This window comes from Scleropages formosus, chromosome 10 (genome assembly GCF_900964775.1).
Source record: "Scleropages formosus chromosome 10, fSclFor1.1, whole genome shotgun sequence".
NCBI classification, from domain to species: Eukaryota; Metazoa; Chordata; class Actinopteri; order Osteoglossiformes; family Osteoglossidae; genus Scleropages; species Scleropages formosus.
Window position 1 is genome coordinate 5,767,441 of NC_041815.1, and position 12,856 is coordinate 5,780,296.

At 44.4% G+C, this 12,856-nt stretch overlaps 1 protein-coding gene across 1 annotated transcript in view; it reads left to right on the forward strand.

Moving 5' to 3' along the window:
* Window positions 1-1,664: 1,664 nt before the first annotated feature.
* The window catches only part of gbe1b (glucan (1,4-alpha-), branching enzyme 1b), a 79,863-nt gene continuing 68,671 nt past the window's right edge, over window positions 1,665-12,856 (forward strand). The window contains exon 1 of the mRNA XM_018764775.2: window positions 1,665-1,812. Coding sequence (XP_018620291.2) covers window positions 1,715-1,812 — 98 coding nt within the window. The 5' untranslated portion in view covers window positions 1,665-1,714. The remainder of the gene's footprint in view (window positions 1,813-12,856) is intronic.

Consider the following 12,856-nt stretch of genomic DNA (forward strand, 5'->3'; position numbering starts at 1 on the left):
GCGGACCTGATTTGACAGAGTGAATACTGCTAAAGGCGTGTTTTTTACAGTCCTCTATTTCAGAAAGAGAATCACATAAAATATATATATATATATATATATATCAAGGATTAGGAAAACCCTGTAGAACTGTGTATTAGACAGGTTGGTTCAAAGTAGACCATATTTACCCCACGCCCACCCGAATCCCGTAATTAAACAGAAATAAAAATAACGATTGAATGTGCAATCAAAATGAAGCAGGTGCCAAGTAATCTTGCCTGGAGACTTTACAGCACAGATGGAGGGAACTAATCACAGAACTTTCCAGGCAACAATCTGCTGTCTACTCTGTAACATATTGACCTCCGGCTGGCAGTAAACAAGAAGAAAAAAAAGGCTTCAAGGTATGCATGCACAAAGGTTTTTATGTGGAAAGTCAGAGCCCGAGTTAACTAGTGTGGACAGTACCCATTAGGATAATATTCTCGCTGCCAGAGACGGCTGCCACCTTCATGCTGAACAGTAGTCAGTTATATTTCTGTCACATCTAGCAATCTGGACATAAGGACTGTGAAATTTTTTTGTTTATTTTATGCAAATTAATGATGAAAACTCTTGAATGCAACCAAAAATGATGTAAATTTGGATACAGCCAAGATTATTTCCCTTATTTACAGGAAAAAAAAAAAAAGAAAGATTTGATACATTTATTCATTTGGTGGAGACTTTTCTCCAAAGTAACTTACAATGAATGCTATGTAATATTTAGGTCACTTTTCCAACTAGGGTGACTTACAATGCTAGATACACTACCTACAGTCAATCACTCATCTATACACCAGAGAAACACACAGTTTAGGGTCACTGATTAACCGGAAACACGTGTGTTTGGACTCTGGGAAGAAACCCCCTGGAAAAGGAACATGCAAACTCCCCGGATGGAGGCGAGACCGAACCCTGTCAAATCGAACCCTCTGAGACAACAGCGCTACTCCGCTGCACCACTGTGTGCTGTGCAGTAAATAGCTAGGTAACTACAGTTGGACACTTTGGTGTGTTTCTTCCTTTTGGCATGCTTCATAATATCGTGCATACAGTAGTTTGCATTAACTGTTGACTTGTTGGTCTCAGAGCATTTAACAAATGTGGAGACCAAATGAACACGATAACGGCAGCGTTATATAGGTTGATTTCAGTACTAACACGGTTTTAAAAATAATAACTGGCTCATTTGATGCAAAAGTGGTCTGGAAAGATACAAAATGCCATTAACTGTATCACACAACACTTCAGACTGTGTATTTATAACAGTTTTATATATACAATATAGCGCATAAGTTCGCAATGGCAAACATTTGGCCCGATAAAGGTCTGCGAAAAGGCTAAAAATTTCAGATGACAGCTGCAACTGCAGCCTCCTCCTCATGCAGACGTGACCCTCACCGAACTATAAAAAGACGCACTAGTTCATTTATCGATTTATCTCCCTGTCCGTTTTCCGCTTCCTCTTCTGCTTCCGGTATGCGCTTAAGGACGCGGGGTCGTTTTCAAAATCGTGACCGATACAAAGGGCGCGATGGAGCCCGGAATGTCTTTGATAGGCTGGCTGTGCTCCGCGCATGCTCATTTGCTACTGAACGAACAACGCCTCCGCCCGGTCTATGGATTCGGGGCATTTTTGCACACCACGGGCGGCTGCGCGGGGCTCGATTGCTCTGGACTGTGTAGGAAGATGGCAGCTTCCTCGGATAATGTTACCATTCCTGAGATCGCCCACCTCCTCCAAATGGACCCGTACCTCAAACCGTACGAGAAGGAATTTGAGCGGAGGTAGAGTTGCCCATTTTTTAATGAATATTGCGCTTATTTGCTTCGTGACCATATATTCGCAGGAATTTGCTAGATCATGTTGTGCAATTTTACGTGTTAAAATGCGCTGAATGATGTACCATGTATGATATGTATATGGATCTAGTGATTCACTGTGGACAAACTCCTGACTGACCTGCCTGCAGGCTAAGCCGGTTACTTGTGACACAAATGTGTGTTGACGTGTCGGCGCGTGAATGTAAGACATTAATTATTATGAACTGAAAGTAACACGACAGCCTGCACATGATGTATGACTAATGTGATTTAAAAGCTGAAACAAAGTTTAAAATAATAATAATGATGATGATGATGATGATGATGATGTGAGGCCTGTCACGTGACTGCTGTCAGTGGCGGTTGGTGGCCAAAGCGGGCCCTTTTCTCTAGTGAGGGGAGGAGCTGTGGGAGGATATAACTGCACAAACCTTTTTATGCAGCTGCTTCTGTGATGTAAAAATGTCAATGTTTGATAATTTTGTGATGGAAAAATAGTTGAATGATAGATAAACAGTTATACAGTTACTTGTGTGATGCACATTGTGGTGGAAAGTAACTGTAGTATACATAATCGTGTCTGAATCTAAGTCTCTTTCTGCACTCATGACATTGGTATTTTTCTCAGAGATGTATGTCGCCTTGGAGGAAAAGTGTCTGCTAAATGAATGAATAAATGTAAATGTGAACACTGTGAGAAGGTAAATACTGGTAGGTAAGGTAAACACGTTGGTTTTGACGCACTGGGGTACGTGGCACTTCGCTTCAGTCAGTCTGCGTTGCATTGCCTCCACTTGTGGTACCTGACATGGTGTTTTGCTGTATTTACTGTGTATTTTGGTACCCGGTGTTTGTTTTTGTTCAAGACACGGCCTTTAGCTTAATAATGGGAAGACAAACCTTTTTTTTTTTTTACCCGTTATTTCAATGCATGTGCTTTCTGAGAGTCCCAAAAGGTTGTATTTTATTGTTATTGAGACTTATGTATATGATTTTATTACCTTCTAGGTAACCTTGATAAATGAATTTAAAAAATTTTTGCTAAGCCACATCAGGAATTGGAACATTGGGCATTCTGGTCACAGCCTCTGAGTTCCTTTAACATGTTCACTGCCCTAACCGCATCTACATTTGCAGTGACCTGTTGGGAAAAGTGTTTGTGGCCTTTCAAGTTTTCTCGATTTTATAGTTTTCATTTTCGATATTAAACTTGTCCGGCTCTTTTGGTTGGTTCTCGTACGACTGGAGCCCGAGAGGGGGTAAAATGACAGCAGTATTGTTTTAAATGCGTTGACCTGTTGACTTGGGTCTCACATTGTATGAAATTTCCATTACAGCAATCTTTCATACACAAGCGTTTATGCTTAGCAACATTTGCAGGTTTTCGAGGAAGGGCAGTTTTTTCAGGTTTTGCCCCAACATCTCAGTTAGATTTAGTTCAGGACTTGCATGGCACCCAAATCCTGTGGCACCGAAACATCTTAGCATTATACCATTGCACTGCCACCACCATTCTTGACTGTTTGTAGAAGGTTGTCTAAAAAGCCATATTTGTTTTCTCCAGATCTAACAGGGTTCCTGTTGCCCCAAAAGTTTATTTTTTACCTTTTTTTTTTAAAAAAAATCAGTTTTACTTTTGATTCATTAGTCTGCTGGGCATCCTTCCTGTAGTCTTCAGAAACCCAGGTGCTTCTTGGCAAAATTCTAGAAGAGCTTTCACTTTTAATTTTTCATTAGTTGGCATGAACACTGTCTTGACCTTGGCAGCAGAGGACTGCAGCTCAATCAGTGTTCTGGGGTTCTATTTGAGCTCATTAATGACTTTACGCCTTGCTTGTGGAGAGATTTTTGGCAGGTAACCATTCCAAGGTAGATTCAACACTTTTCCAAGTGTTCTCTATTTGAAGAGTATGACGCTGAGCGTGGTTTGATGGAGGTTTAGTGCCTTAGATATGGCTGTGTAACTCTGTCCAGGCCGATAGGCTTCAGATTTTACCCAGAGATATTCAGAAATTTCCTTTGAACATGGCATGATTCTGTTTTGCCAGGATGACTTTTGTTGGTAAGACTTTAAATAGTTGAGAGTGATATTGGACAAAGCTGGTCCAAAGCAGCTCTGATTTGTGTTCAGATAGCAAATTGTAATTACCCCTTTAATTAGGTTGATAAAGTTAGGGAGGAGTTACTTTGATTGCACATTTAATCATTTTCTACACCAAGGGAATGACATAAAAACAATACTGGTGTCACCTTTTCTTTTTCAGGCTCCATTCATGTACTGCCACGTACCTTTCCCATACTAATAGAAATGACAAAAAGATCTGATCAAATTTAATGTCAAAAAGGTGAAATACAGAATTGAAAAGGGGAAAAGTGTTTCCCACAGTGCTGTGTTTGCTCAACTGTTTTATATCCCTTTTTGTGAAATAATCACATACTGTTGCACCGAAAACTGAAAAAGGCCTTAGACCAGCAGAACCGTCCGGTTAGGTAAGGTGAGCTTTTTGGGCACGCACCGGGGCTTTCCGAAGCTCCCCGCATCTCAGCCCCCGCTCCATTCTGCCAAGCGTGAACCACGATTCTGACACCTGTCTGCTCAGTGAAAGCCAGACAGGTCCTGAAGTCCCAGAGCGCAGGTCTTCTCAGGGAACATGAGCATGGGAAGTGCCCTCCGACCGAGTCTCGCTCCGCCTCGCGCGCTGAAGTGCAGAGATGGGACTCGACTCAGCGACCAGCGGAGCCTTTTCCAGCTACTAATTGGTCCTACAGCAGGTTTAAATTCCCTAATGGTGGAAGGTAATATGTTGGTTAAAAACAGTGGTGTGAAACTGGAAGGTTACTTTTTTTGGAAGTCCGCCATGGGCCCTTTAGTTATGGCCTTGTGCAAGATACTTGAATAAAGCTGAAACATGCTTTTTATGAAAGGAGAGGTGACAGAATAAAATGTTCACGGTATTACGCTAACACCGTGCTTAAGGAAGGGTAGAGAACTTGTCTGATAGAAGAATGGCATAATGTGAAGTTTGCAGCGCTACCTAAGCAAATATATAAAATCATGAAATCTGTTTCTACCTTTGAGCTGCCTCTTAAACAGTGAGGAGTGATATGGGCCTGTTGCCATGTGTATTTTTAACAATAACAGTTCTGTGAACCTGACAAGGCTGGTGAGACAAGAGCAGGGATCAAATGCCCCGAAATATCTGGTGTGTACCATAAAGGCCACACGGTGATAATCTTCAGGTTCCACCTGCTTCTGTCATTTTTCTCCTGGGCAAGGCCTCATGCAGACCACCCTGGGGTTCTGTGCCGGTTGGATGAGGGGTGGTGGCAAGTTTCCTGTCTTTCATTTTAGCCACAGAGTCCAAACGTCAGTGTCTTTGGCTGTTAGAGACATGTGCCTGGCTCACAGGTAGGGGCTTCAAGATGGAAATTAAATACAGACAAAATAAAATAGAAGCACTTCCAGGCAAAACATGCACACCATGGGGTATCTTTTTTCTTATGTGTTTTTTTTTTTTTTCTTTTTGTAGCAGGAGTTTGCATCCAGAAGCCCATGGGACAGTTGTACCAGGCTGTTTAATACTTAGCCTCTTCCTACTCAAGTTTTGTAAGATATAAAAAAAAAAAAAAAAACACCTAATAAGATTATACAATGTGCAACGTGAAAAATATTCAGTATGTTTTGATTTGACTTATTTAACCTTAATAGCCTTGTTTTTCAAAAATAATATTAAATATGTGAATATACCGTAAAGGTATATTCTCTAGGCAATTTAAATTCATGACTTTATAATCACACTGCAATTGCTGTGCTTTTAGTGTACCTTTTACAATGTAATAAGGTAGATTAGATGAAGAACTCTACAGCGTAACTGCATGGTGAATAAATATTTCTCGTGTACTTTTGTCATTTGAGTGTTTACATATGCTGCTTCCTACTCTTGAATTAATCGAGTGTAACACATTACCTGTACCGTAAACCTAAACTCAGCCCAGTAACCCTATATAGTACTTCCATCCATTAGTTTTCAGTAACCACTTGTTTAGTTCAGGATCATGGTGGTCTGCAGCCTGTTCTGGGAAGCATAGGGCATAAGGGAGGGTAAACCGTGGGTAGGATACCAGTCCATTACAGGGAAATTGCACTTGCTCATGCAATCACACACGTAAGGGCAATTCAGAGCCATTAGTTGAACTGAGACATATATCTTAGGAGTGTGGGTGTCAATGGGAGCACTTGAAGGAAACCCACTCAGGGAAGGGGGCACTCTTGCAAACTTCACACGGATTGAGCTGGGTGCAAACCCAGTGCTGTGAGGCATGCTGCATCACCGCGAATACCCCCAAACATTGTTCGGTGGACTATATATAGCAATACATGAAACTAGGTGCAATTGTTTGCTGTAAAAAAGGTAGTGCTCTTAAAGTTCTTAGTTTATGATGCAGGGTTGTTTCTTTTCGGTTGTGCTGTCATTTGAGATTGTGTGTCTTCCCTGAGGATGAGTGTGCGCATGATTAGTCTCACCGTGCCCTCAAGAATGAACAGCAGGACTGCAGCGTATGGGCACTGCCATCCACATTGCAAGATATTTTGTCAACCAGCAGTGAATCCTTTCTCTTTTTTTTTTTGAATTTCACCATGTTTCCTGGCTGTTTACACTTCCCCCTCATGAATCATGGGTATCGCATATAGTACAGAGTATAACGCCACGTGAGGGCAGTTCCGTAATGAGCATCTGATGAATGAGCCTCTCGCCAGCATAAGAGGCACATGAACTGTGGCTCTTATTAAGATCCTGCCACCAGCTTGCAGGGGGGGAGCGTGTCTAATTAAGAATAGTTCATGCTTAGTCTCACCTTTGCTCTTGTGACGTCTTACCCTTTTGTTGGAATTAACCGGTTTATCAGCCGTTTTTCAGGTGTTACCTCTTGAGCACTATATGCGGTCCGTACATTGCGGTGCCGCTTTCTGCATGTCCCTGTGAAAGTATCGCTGGCTGAAATTTATTGTACCTACAGAGACTTTGCAGCTGATCTGTTTGTGTTTTGTGACCATACGGTACTTTCCAAAGAAGCGTGGGTGAGGGTGCCAAAAATACAATGTACATGAAGACATTGGAAATGTATGTTGTGTTACAGGTAGGTCAAGAGAACAGCATTGTTTCTCCATGGTAGTCCCAGTTTTCGGGCTGCAGTACATACAGCAGAAGATGAAGATTGACGAGACCGCGCAGAATAGACGGAATGACGCAAACGGAGCGAAAGCAACTGATGGAATGAGCAGATGATAATAAGCGAAATGATTGAAATTACATAAATATTTTCCCTGCATAGCTACACCGCATACCCATGAGCCACGAGGATGCAAAGTAAGGAAGTGTATGGTCCTCAAGCTGTTAAAAGCAGGGTAAATTAATAGAGTGCCCTCAAGTGGCAATCCAGAATGGTTTGCCTTCCTCAGAACCTTTTTTTTTTTTTTCCATGGACGGGCATAAACAAAATGGTTTTACATATCTGCAGTTCTGTCTGTGTTGATGAAGCTGAGAGCTTGATACAGAACTGTGAGTAAAACCAAGGGCAAACTTGTATGGAACTCTGGTAAATACAGCAAGACACGTTCAGCAGGTCCTGCTCTTTCAAAATTGTAACACGCAACGCAGCCAGGCTGTCTCGTTGTGTACCAACTCCACAGACCTGGACATAAGACCCTTGACTCCACCCACACACACACACACACAGTTTGAAACCGCTTGTCCCGAGCGGGGTTGCGGTGAACCGGAGACTAACCCGGCAACACAGGGCGTAAGGCTGGAGGGGAAGGGGACGCACCCAGGATGGTACGCCAGTCCACCGCAAGGCACCCCAAGCAGGACTCGAACCCCAGACCCCCCAGAGGGCGGGACCTAACCAAGCCCACTGTGCCACTGTGCCCCGCAATTCCAGCTTCAGTAACCCAATCTTTGCTTCCAACTCTGACTTCACGATTCCGACTCCACAGCACTGCCCGAAAGTTGCATGTTATTTTGGGGGTTGACTCACCTCTAATTATACCTCTAATTTTTGGGGGTCGACTCATACGGCGGATCGACTTATATACCGGCAAAAACAATACATTTTTACCGACTTCTGTAACCCAATAATTGATTCCGACTCCGAGTTTTTATTTTTGGGCTAATTTGTTTGGGTTGCCCCCAATTTTGGTACAATAGTTTCCCCTCTACACACGATTCTAAGGAGACTAGTCTGCAAAGGCACCATAGTGTGTTATTGCAGTTCAGGGTTTTGGTAACATGCTTGAGCATAATTTCGCACATGGAGAAATGCTGAGTTTTCCCGTTAAAGTGTGTGATTAAAGATTTATTTTTCAGAGTTTTGTAGAAACATGCATTAAACCTTAAGATAAACCTAAAAAGGCATATGTGCTTTTTATTTATTTTAAAAAAATGTGAAGGTGAAGTAATGGACTCTGAGCATAGTATGAGTTCCCCCTAGTGGCTGCGGGTCCCAAAGACACGTTTGTCTCGTCACATTAGTGCAGCTCATCATCAGGCTCTCGGAGATAAAACGGTTCTAACTTTCACTTCATGACGCATGGGCTGTGTCAGGCAGTTCATTTAAGTGCTCTTCATACACTCGTATCGAATAAGACAGTGCCTCTCCAAAATGCGCGAGGCACACTGTGCTTGTTTATCCCCTCCAGAATAGACAAAGTTCTTCTTCTGGAGGAATGAAAGGAGGAAGGAAGTCTGGGTATAAAACAAGATCGGTCGCTTCTGGGGGGGTGGTTGAAGTTGATTGCTAGCTTGACATTTTCTCTACATTTTATTAGTTGATGTAACATCTTCAGCATGTACATGTGTGAAATGTATGTGTAACATTTATTTAGCAGATGCTTTTCTCCAAAGCGACTTCCAACGAACTCTATGTAGTCTTATGAGCCCACACACCTTATTCACCATGGTAACTTACACTGCTAGATACACTACTTACAATGGGTCAATCATCCATACATCAGTGGAACACACTCTTTCTGTCACTCACACACTGTGGGGGAACCTGAACAGCATGTCTTTGGACTGTGGGAGGAAACCAGGGCACCCGGAGGAAACATGGGGAGAACATGCAAACTCCACACAGACTGAGCGGGGATCAAACCCATGTCCTCTCGCACCACCCAGGTGCCGTGAGACGGCAGCGCTACTTGCTGTGCCGCTACTTTAAATTCACATCGTCTTTCATGGCTCCTCTTAGGATTTGTATTTCCGTAAGTTTTGTTTCTGTCCCATTTTTCTTTATACACACCGACTTTTCGACTTCCGCCCTCCTTTGGCCTATCAGATGCAAGATGAACCGGAGATCCATATGAGTAATTAATTGTTTTATTGAAAACCCTTTACTGACATCTTGTAAGAAATTGAGAAAGAGATGTTTTCTTTTTTTATGTTTTACCTACTGAACATGGGAAGGGAATAGTCACAACTGTCCCTCTGTAACATGAGTTAAGTGTTTCCATAGCTCTCCCTCTGCGAGCAGAATAGATTCTAGCGTCTTCCATCTGCCTGGTACATGCATTTTATTATTTTGTTATTTTTTTCCTATATTAATTTATTGTTCATTTTTGGCATGCCTGCACTCCCCAGTCACTCTCTGTGGGCTGCAAAGTGATGCAGTGTACCGGAACAGTTAGTTGCAGGCACATTGCAAATATGTGGAGGCTCAGCTATAGGGTCAACCTGTACCGGGGTAAAGGGATCCAGTAGAGGCCCGCACCTTCTTTTTAAGGCCTTTGCAATTACAGGAAGTTCCACGAGGGAAATATGGCATCCGAAACATTGCGCAGAGGTACCAAAGCTGTTGCGTAACAATGGCAAAACACAATTTCCCTAACAGACTGTAAACCCCGAAGTGCAATGTTTGCGAGAGACGCCGATCGCATGTGCAGACAAGTGAGATGCTGCTCTGGAGCTTTTCCCAACTCGCCTGTCATCCTCTGTCTCTCAGAGGCAACCAGACCTCCTTAATTACCGTGCTTTTAAAAAGCTGAAAGCTTTCGGCCTCAATCTAGCGCCGTACCAGTAATTGTGGTAATGGGCTGTTTTGAAGCGGTTGCGGTTTATACCGTTATTTGCATCTTACACTTTTCCTTCTCTTTCCCCTTCACACTAAGCTGCGCTGCGGACGTTCTCAAGGCGAAGAGCGTGTGATCGCCGCACCGGGCGAGCGTGATGTCAGCGCGGCCCTCGGAAAGCGATCGGATTCCTCGCGGAGAGTGCGCTTTTCCTGTGCTTTTGGTCAGAGGTTTGAGCCTGACCTTGGTTTCCGTCCGAGAGCGACTAAGCGAGAGGAAACTCTTCATGTCATTGAGCCCATTTCCCGTTGAAACGGTTGGCGGTTTGCACCGTTCTCGACAGCAGCAGCCGAATGTCCCTCCGTCTGCATTGTACCCTGGTTTTCTCCCTGGTGCGACCATAGGGCAGCTTATGCTCGGCCAGCTCTAAACTAACACGCCGGAGATCCCTTCTCCTATAAAGAGCGCGATCTCACCCGCTCACAGTTCAGGAATCGCAACTAGGCTACAGTTCTCGATACACGTACGGCGTGCTGCTCTCAATTTTCATCCGAGCGCCGATGTCGTGAAGGCTCCTTATTGTAAGACGCGCAAGAGGTAAATAGCCCACTTCTGCGAAATTGCGACACGGATCAGTGCGAAGAAGTAGAAATGCGCACATGATACAGGGGTAGAAGCTGATGTGCTTATCGCCGCACAGGTGCCGTCATTGATTTACACGAAATCAATTTATGCAAAACTGGTGCGGCTCCGTTGAATACCCTCCCTTAGGGGTAACATTACAGTGTGTGTCGGTAGAAGAAGGTGTGCGCTCAGCTGATGAAGAGTGAACAGCAGCGGATTGTACGCCGGTTAGGGCCACGTTCAACGGACCCAGGTTCGAGTACCGTCTCCTGCCGCTCTACCTTTGAGCCAGACGCTTATCCTGAATTGACGCAGTTCGGCTGTATAAATAAGTAAATCATCGATCGTCGCTTTGGCGAGAAGTTTCAACAAAATAAATAAATGTGAATGTAAACAGCAGCTACTAGCGATGCGGTCCATGTCCTCAGGTCGCCTGGCACAATCGGCGTGTGTGTTTCTGGAGCTCCTGCACATGTCTGATATCAGTTCAGAGCTGCAGGTGTCAAATTTTGCACGACTTATTTTCCATTAATGTGCGCGTGATCCTCTTAAATGTGTAACATCCTTAAAAATCGAGTCCTTGTTTTTCAGTTCTACGAAAAAAAAAAATTTTGTGTAGTTGCTCAGATGTTATAGGACCATTCAGTGGAATAAAAACTGCAAGTGGCATTAACCAAAGAGCTCAAGTGTGGGCAATTGAAGCCCCCCCCCCAATATATGTCTCTTAACCGCTGGTTTCCTAGCAACCGTGAAGCTTACGCCTGCGTTAGGGCATGACCCGGAGTGTTGCAGACCTTTTAAGAAGTATGCTGAGATTGTGCAGGTGGCCTGTTTGACTTTGACTAAAAGGCATTTAAAAAAAAAAATCTAAAAATCAAAAGGTCCTTCCATTTTGTTCCGTTCCACTTTGACGCAGTGCAGTAAGATTTCCCAGTTTTGTTTAGATGTGCGCTCATTTGCATTTCTGCATGCACTGTGCAAAAAAAAAAAAAAAAAAAACCCACATGGGGGAAGAAAAAACATAGCGATGATAAAGGTTTAAAGCTGGCCGTGAGAGCAGGAGTAAGTGTCCGTGGTAGGAGAGTATGTTGCTAGCCAACGCTATTGCTAGATTATTGGGTGTTCGGAGATCTGAGGAAAGGTTGATCATTGTTTTCCTTTGAACTCGAAAGCATTTGCTGTAGTCCAGGCGAGAGAGCAGCGTTAACAAGTGTTCAAAGCTATTTCACGAAACGGCGGGGGGTCTGCGAGGGGAACCGGCGAGAGACTGTCGAACCGACGGCGGCGGGGTTAACGCACGGAGTAGCCAACGCGCTCCTCTGGCCCATATCTGAAGAGGTTTGAAGAAGAGGCTGGAGAAGGGAGCACTCCTACCAGCCTCCTGGGGCTGTCTAACTTGGGTCTTGGCTGTGTGTGTGTGTCCTCGCTTCTGTCGGCTGGGCTGTGAGGAGTGCCGCTCGTGCAAATGCAGAACACGGATGCCCCCAATTCTCCCAGCCTTACTGGATCCTCCTGTATAATTAGAGGTGTGACATTTCATACTGATCCCTGTAGTTCTGCCCACTACAATTTGTACTGAAGGCAAATGCGACTCCCAACTCTGCGACCCGTCGCAGCTGCCCCAGCGAGGTGCCAGACTCTCACTGAGGGTGCGGTTGGCACTCCCCATTTGCAGCTTCAAAGGATCCCAGTCTGGAGAAGGACGAGTCGCGTCCTTCACCGCCCGTGAACTGGCTAAATTCATCCGGCGACGCTCCGGTATCCTCATGTGACCCCCCCGGGTAGCCCAGGACGGGCTCAGGGTGTTTACGGCTTGCAGAGCAGACATCTAACCTGTTGTATTCTGCTTTGGGACCTGGGGAATGTGAGAAAGAGGGATCTGACCTATGACGCAAAGCTTCGAGGAGCAGAACCCATATTGCTTTTTCGAACGTAGGTAAATGGCAGAAGGTCATTTCTAGCCGTTGCGTATTCCGCACGGCATCGTTAAAATGGGTGAAGAAATAAGTTATTTATTATGTTCTGTTTAGCTGATGGCTTTGTCCGAGACAGTTTGCCACGCCGGGTTACGCTCGACTACTTCATCTACCAATCCACACAACAGAGCAACGCAACGCGCTGACTCATAGACAGAAAAAGTAAATTTAGAGTTTCCGATTCGCCCGAAACGCATGGAGAACATGCGAGCTCCACAGAGACGGAGCAGAGTTCAAACCTGCTGCCAGCCCGGGAGCTTGAGGCACCAGTACTACCTGCTGCTCCACTGTCCCATTTCCAGCTGCGCAGTTCATGGCATTTTAACCTGAAGGAGGAAAG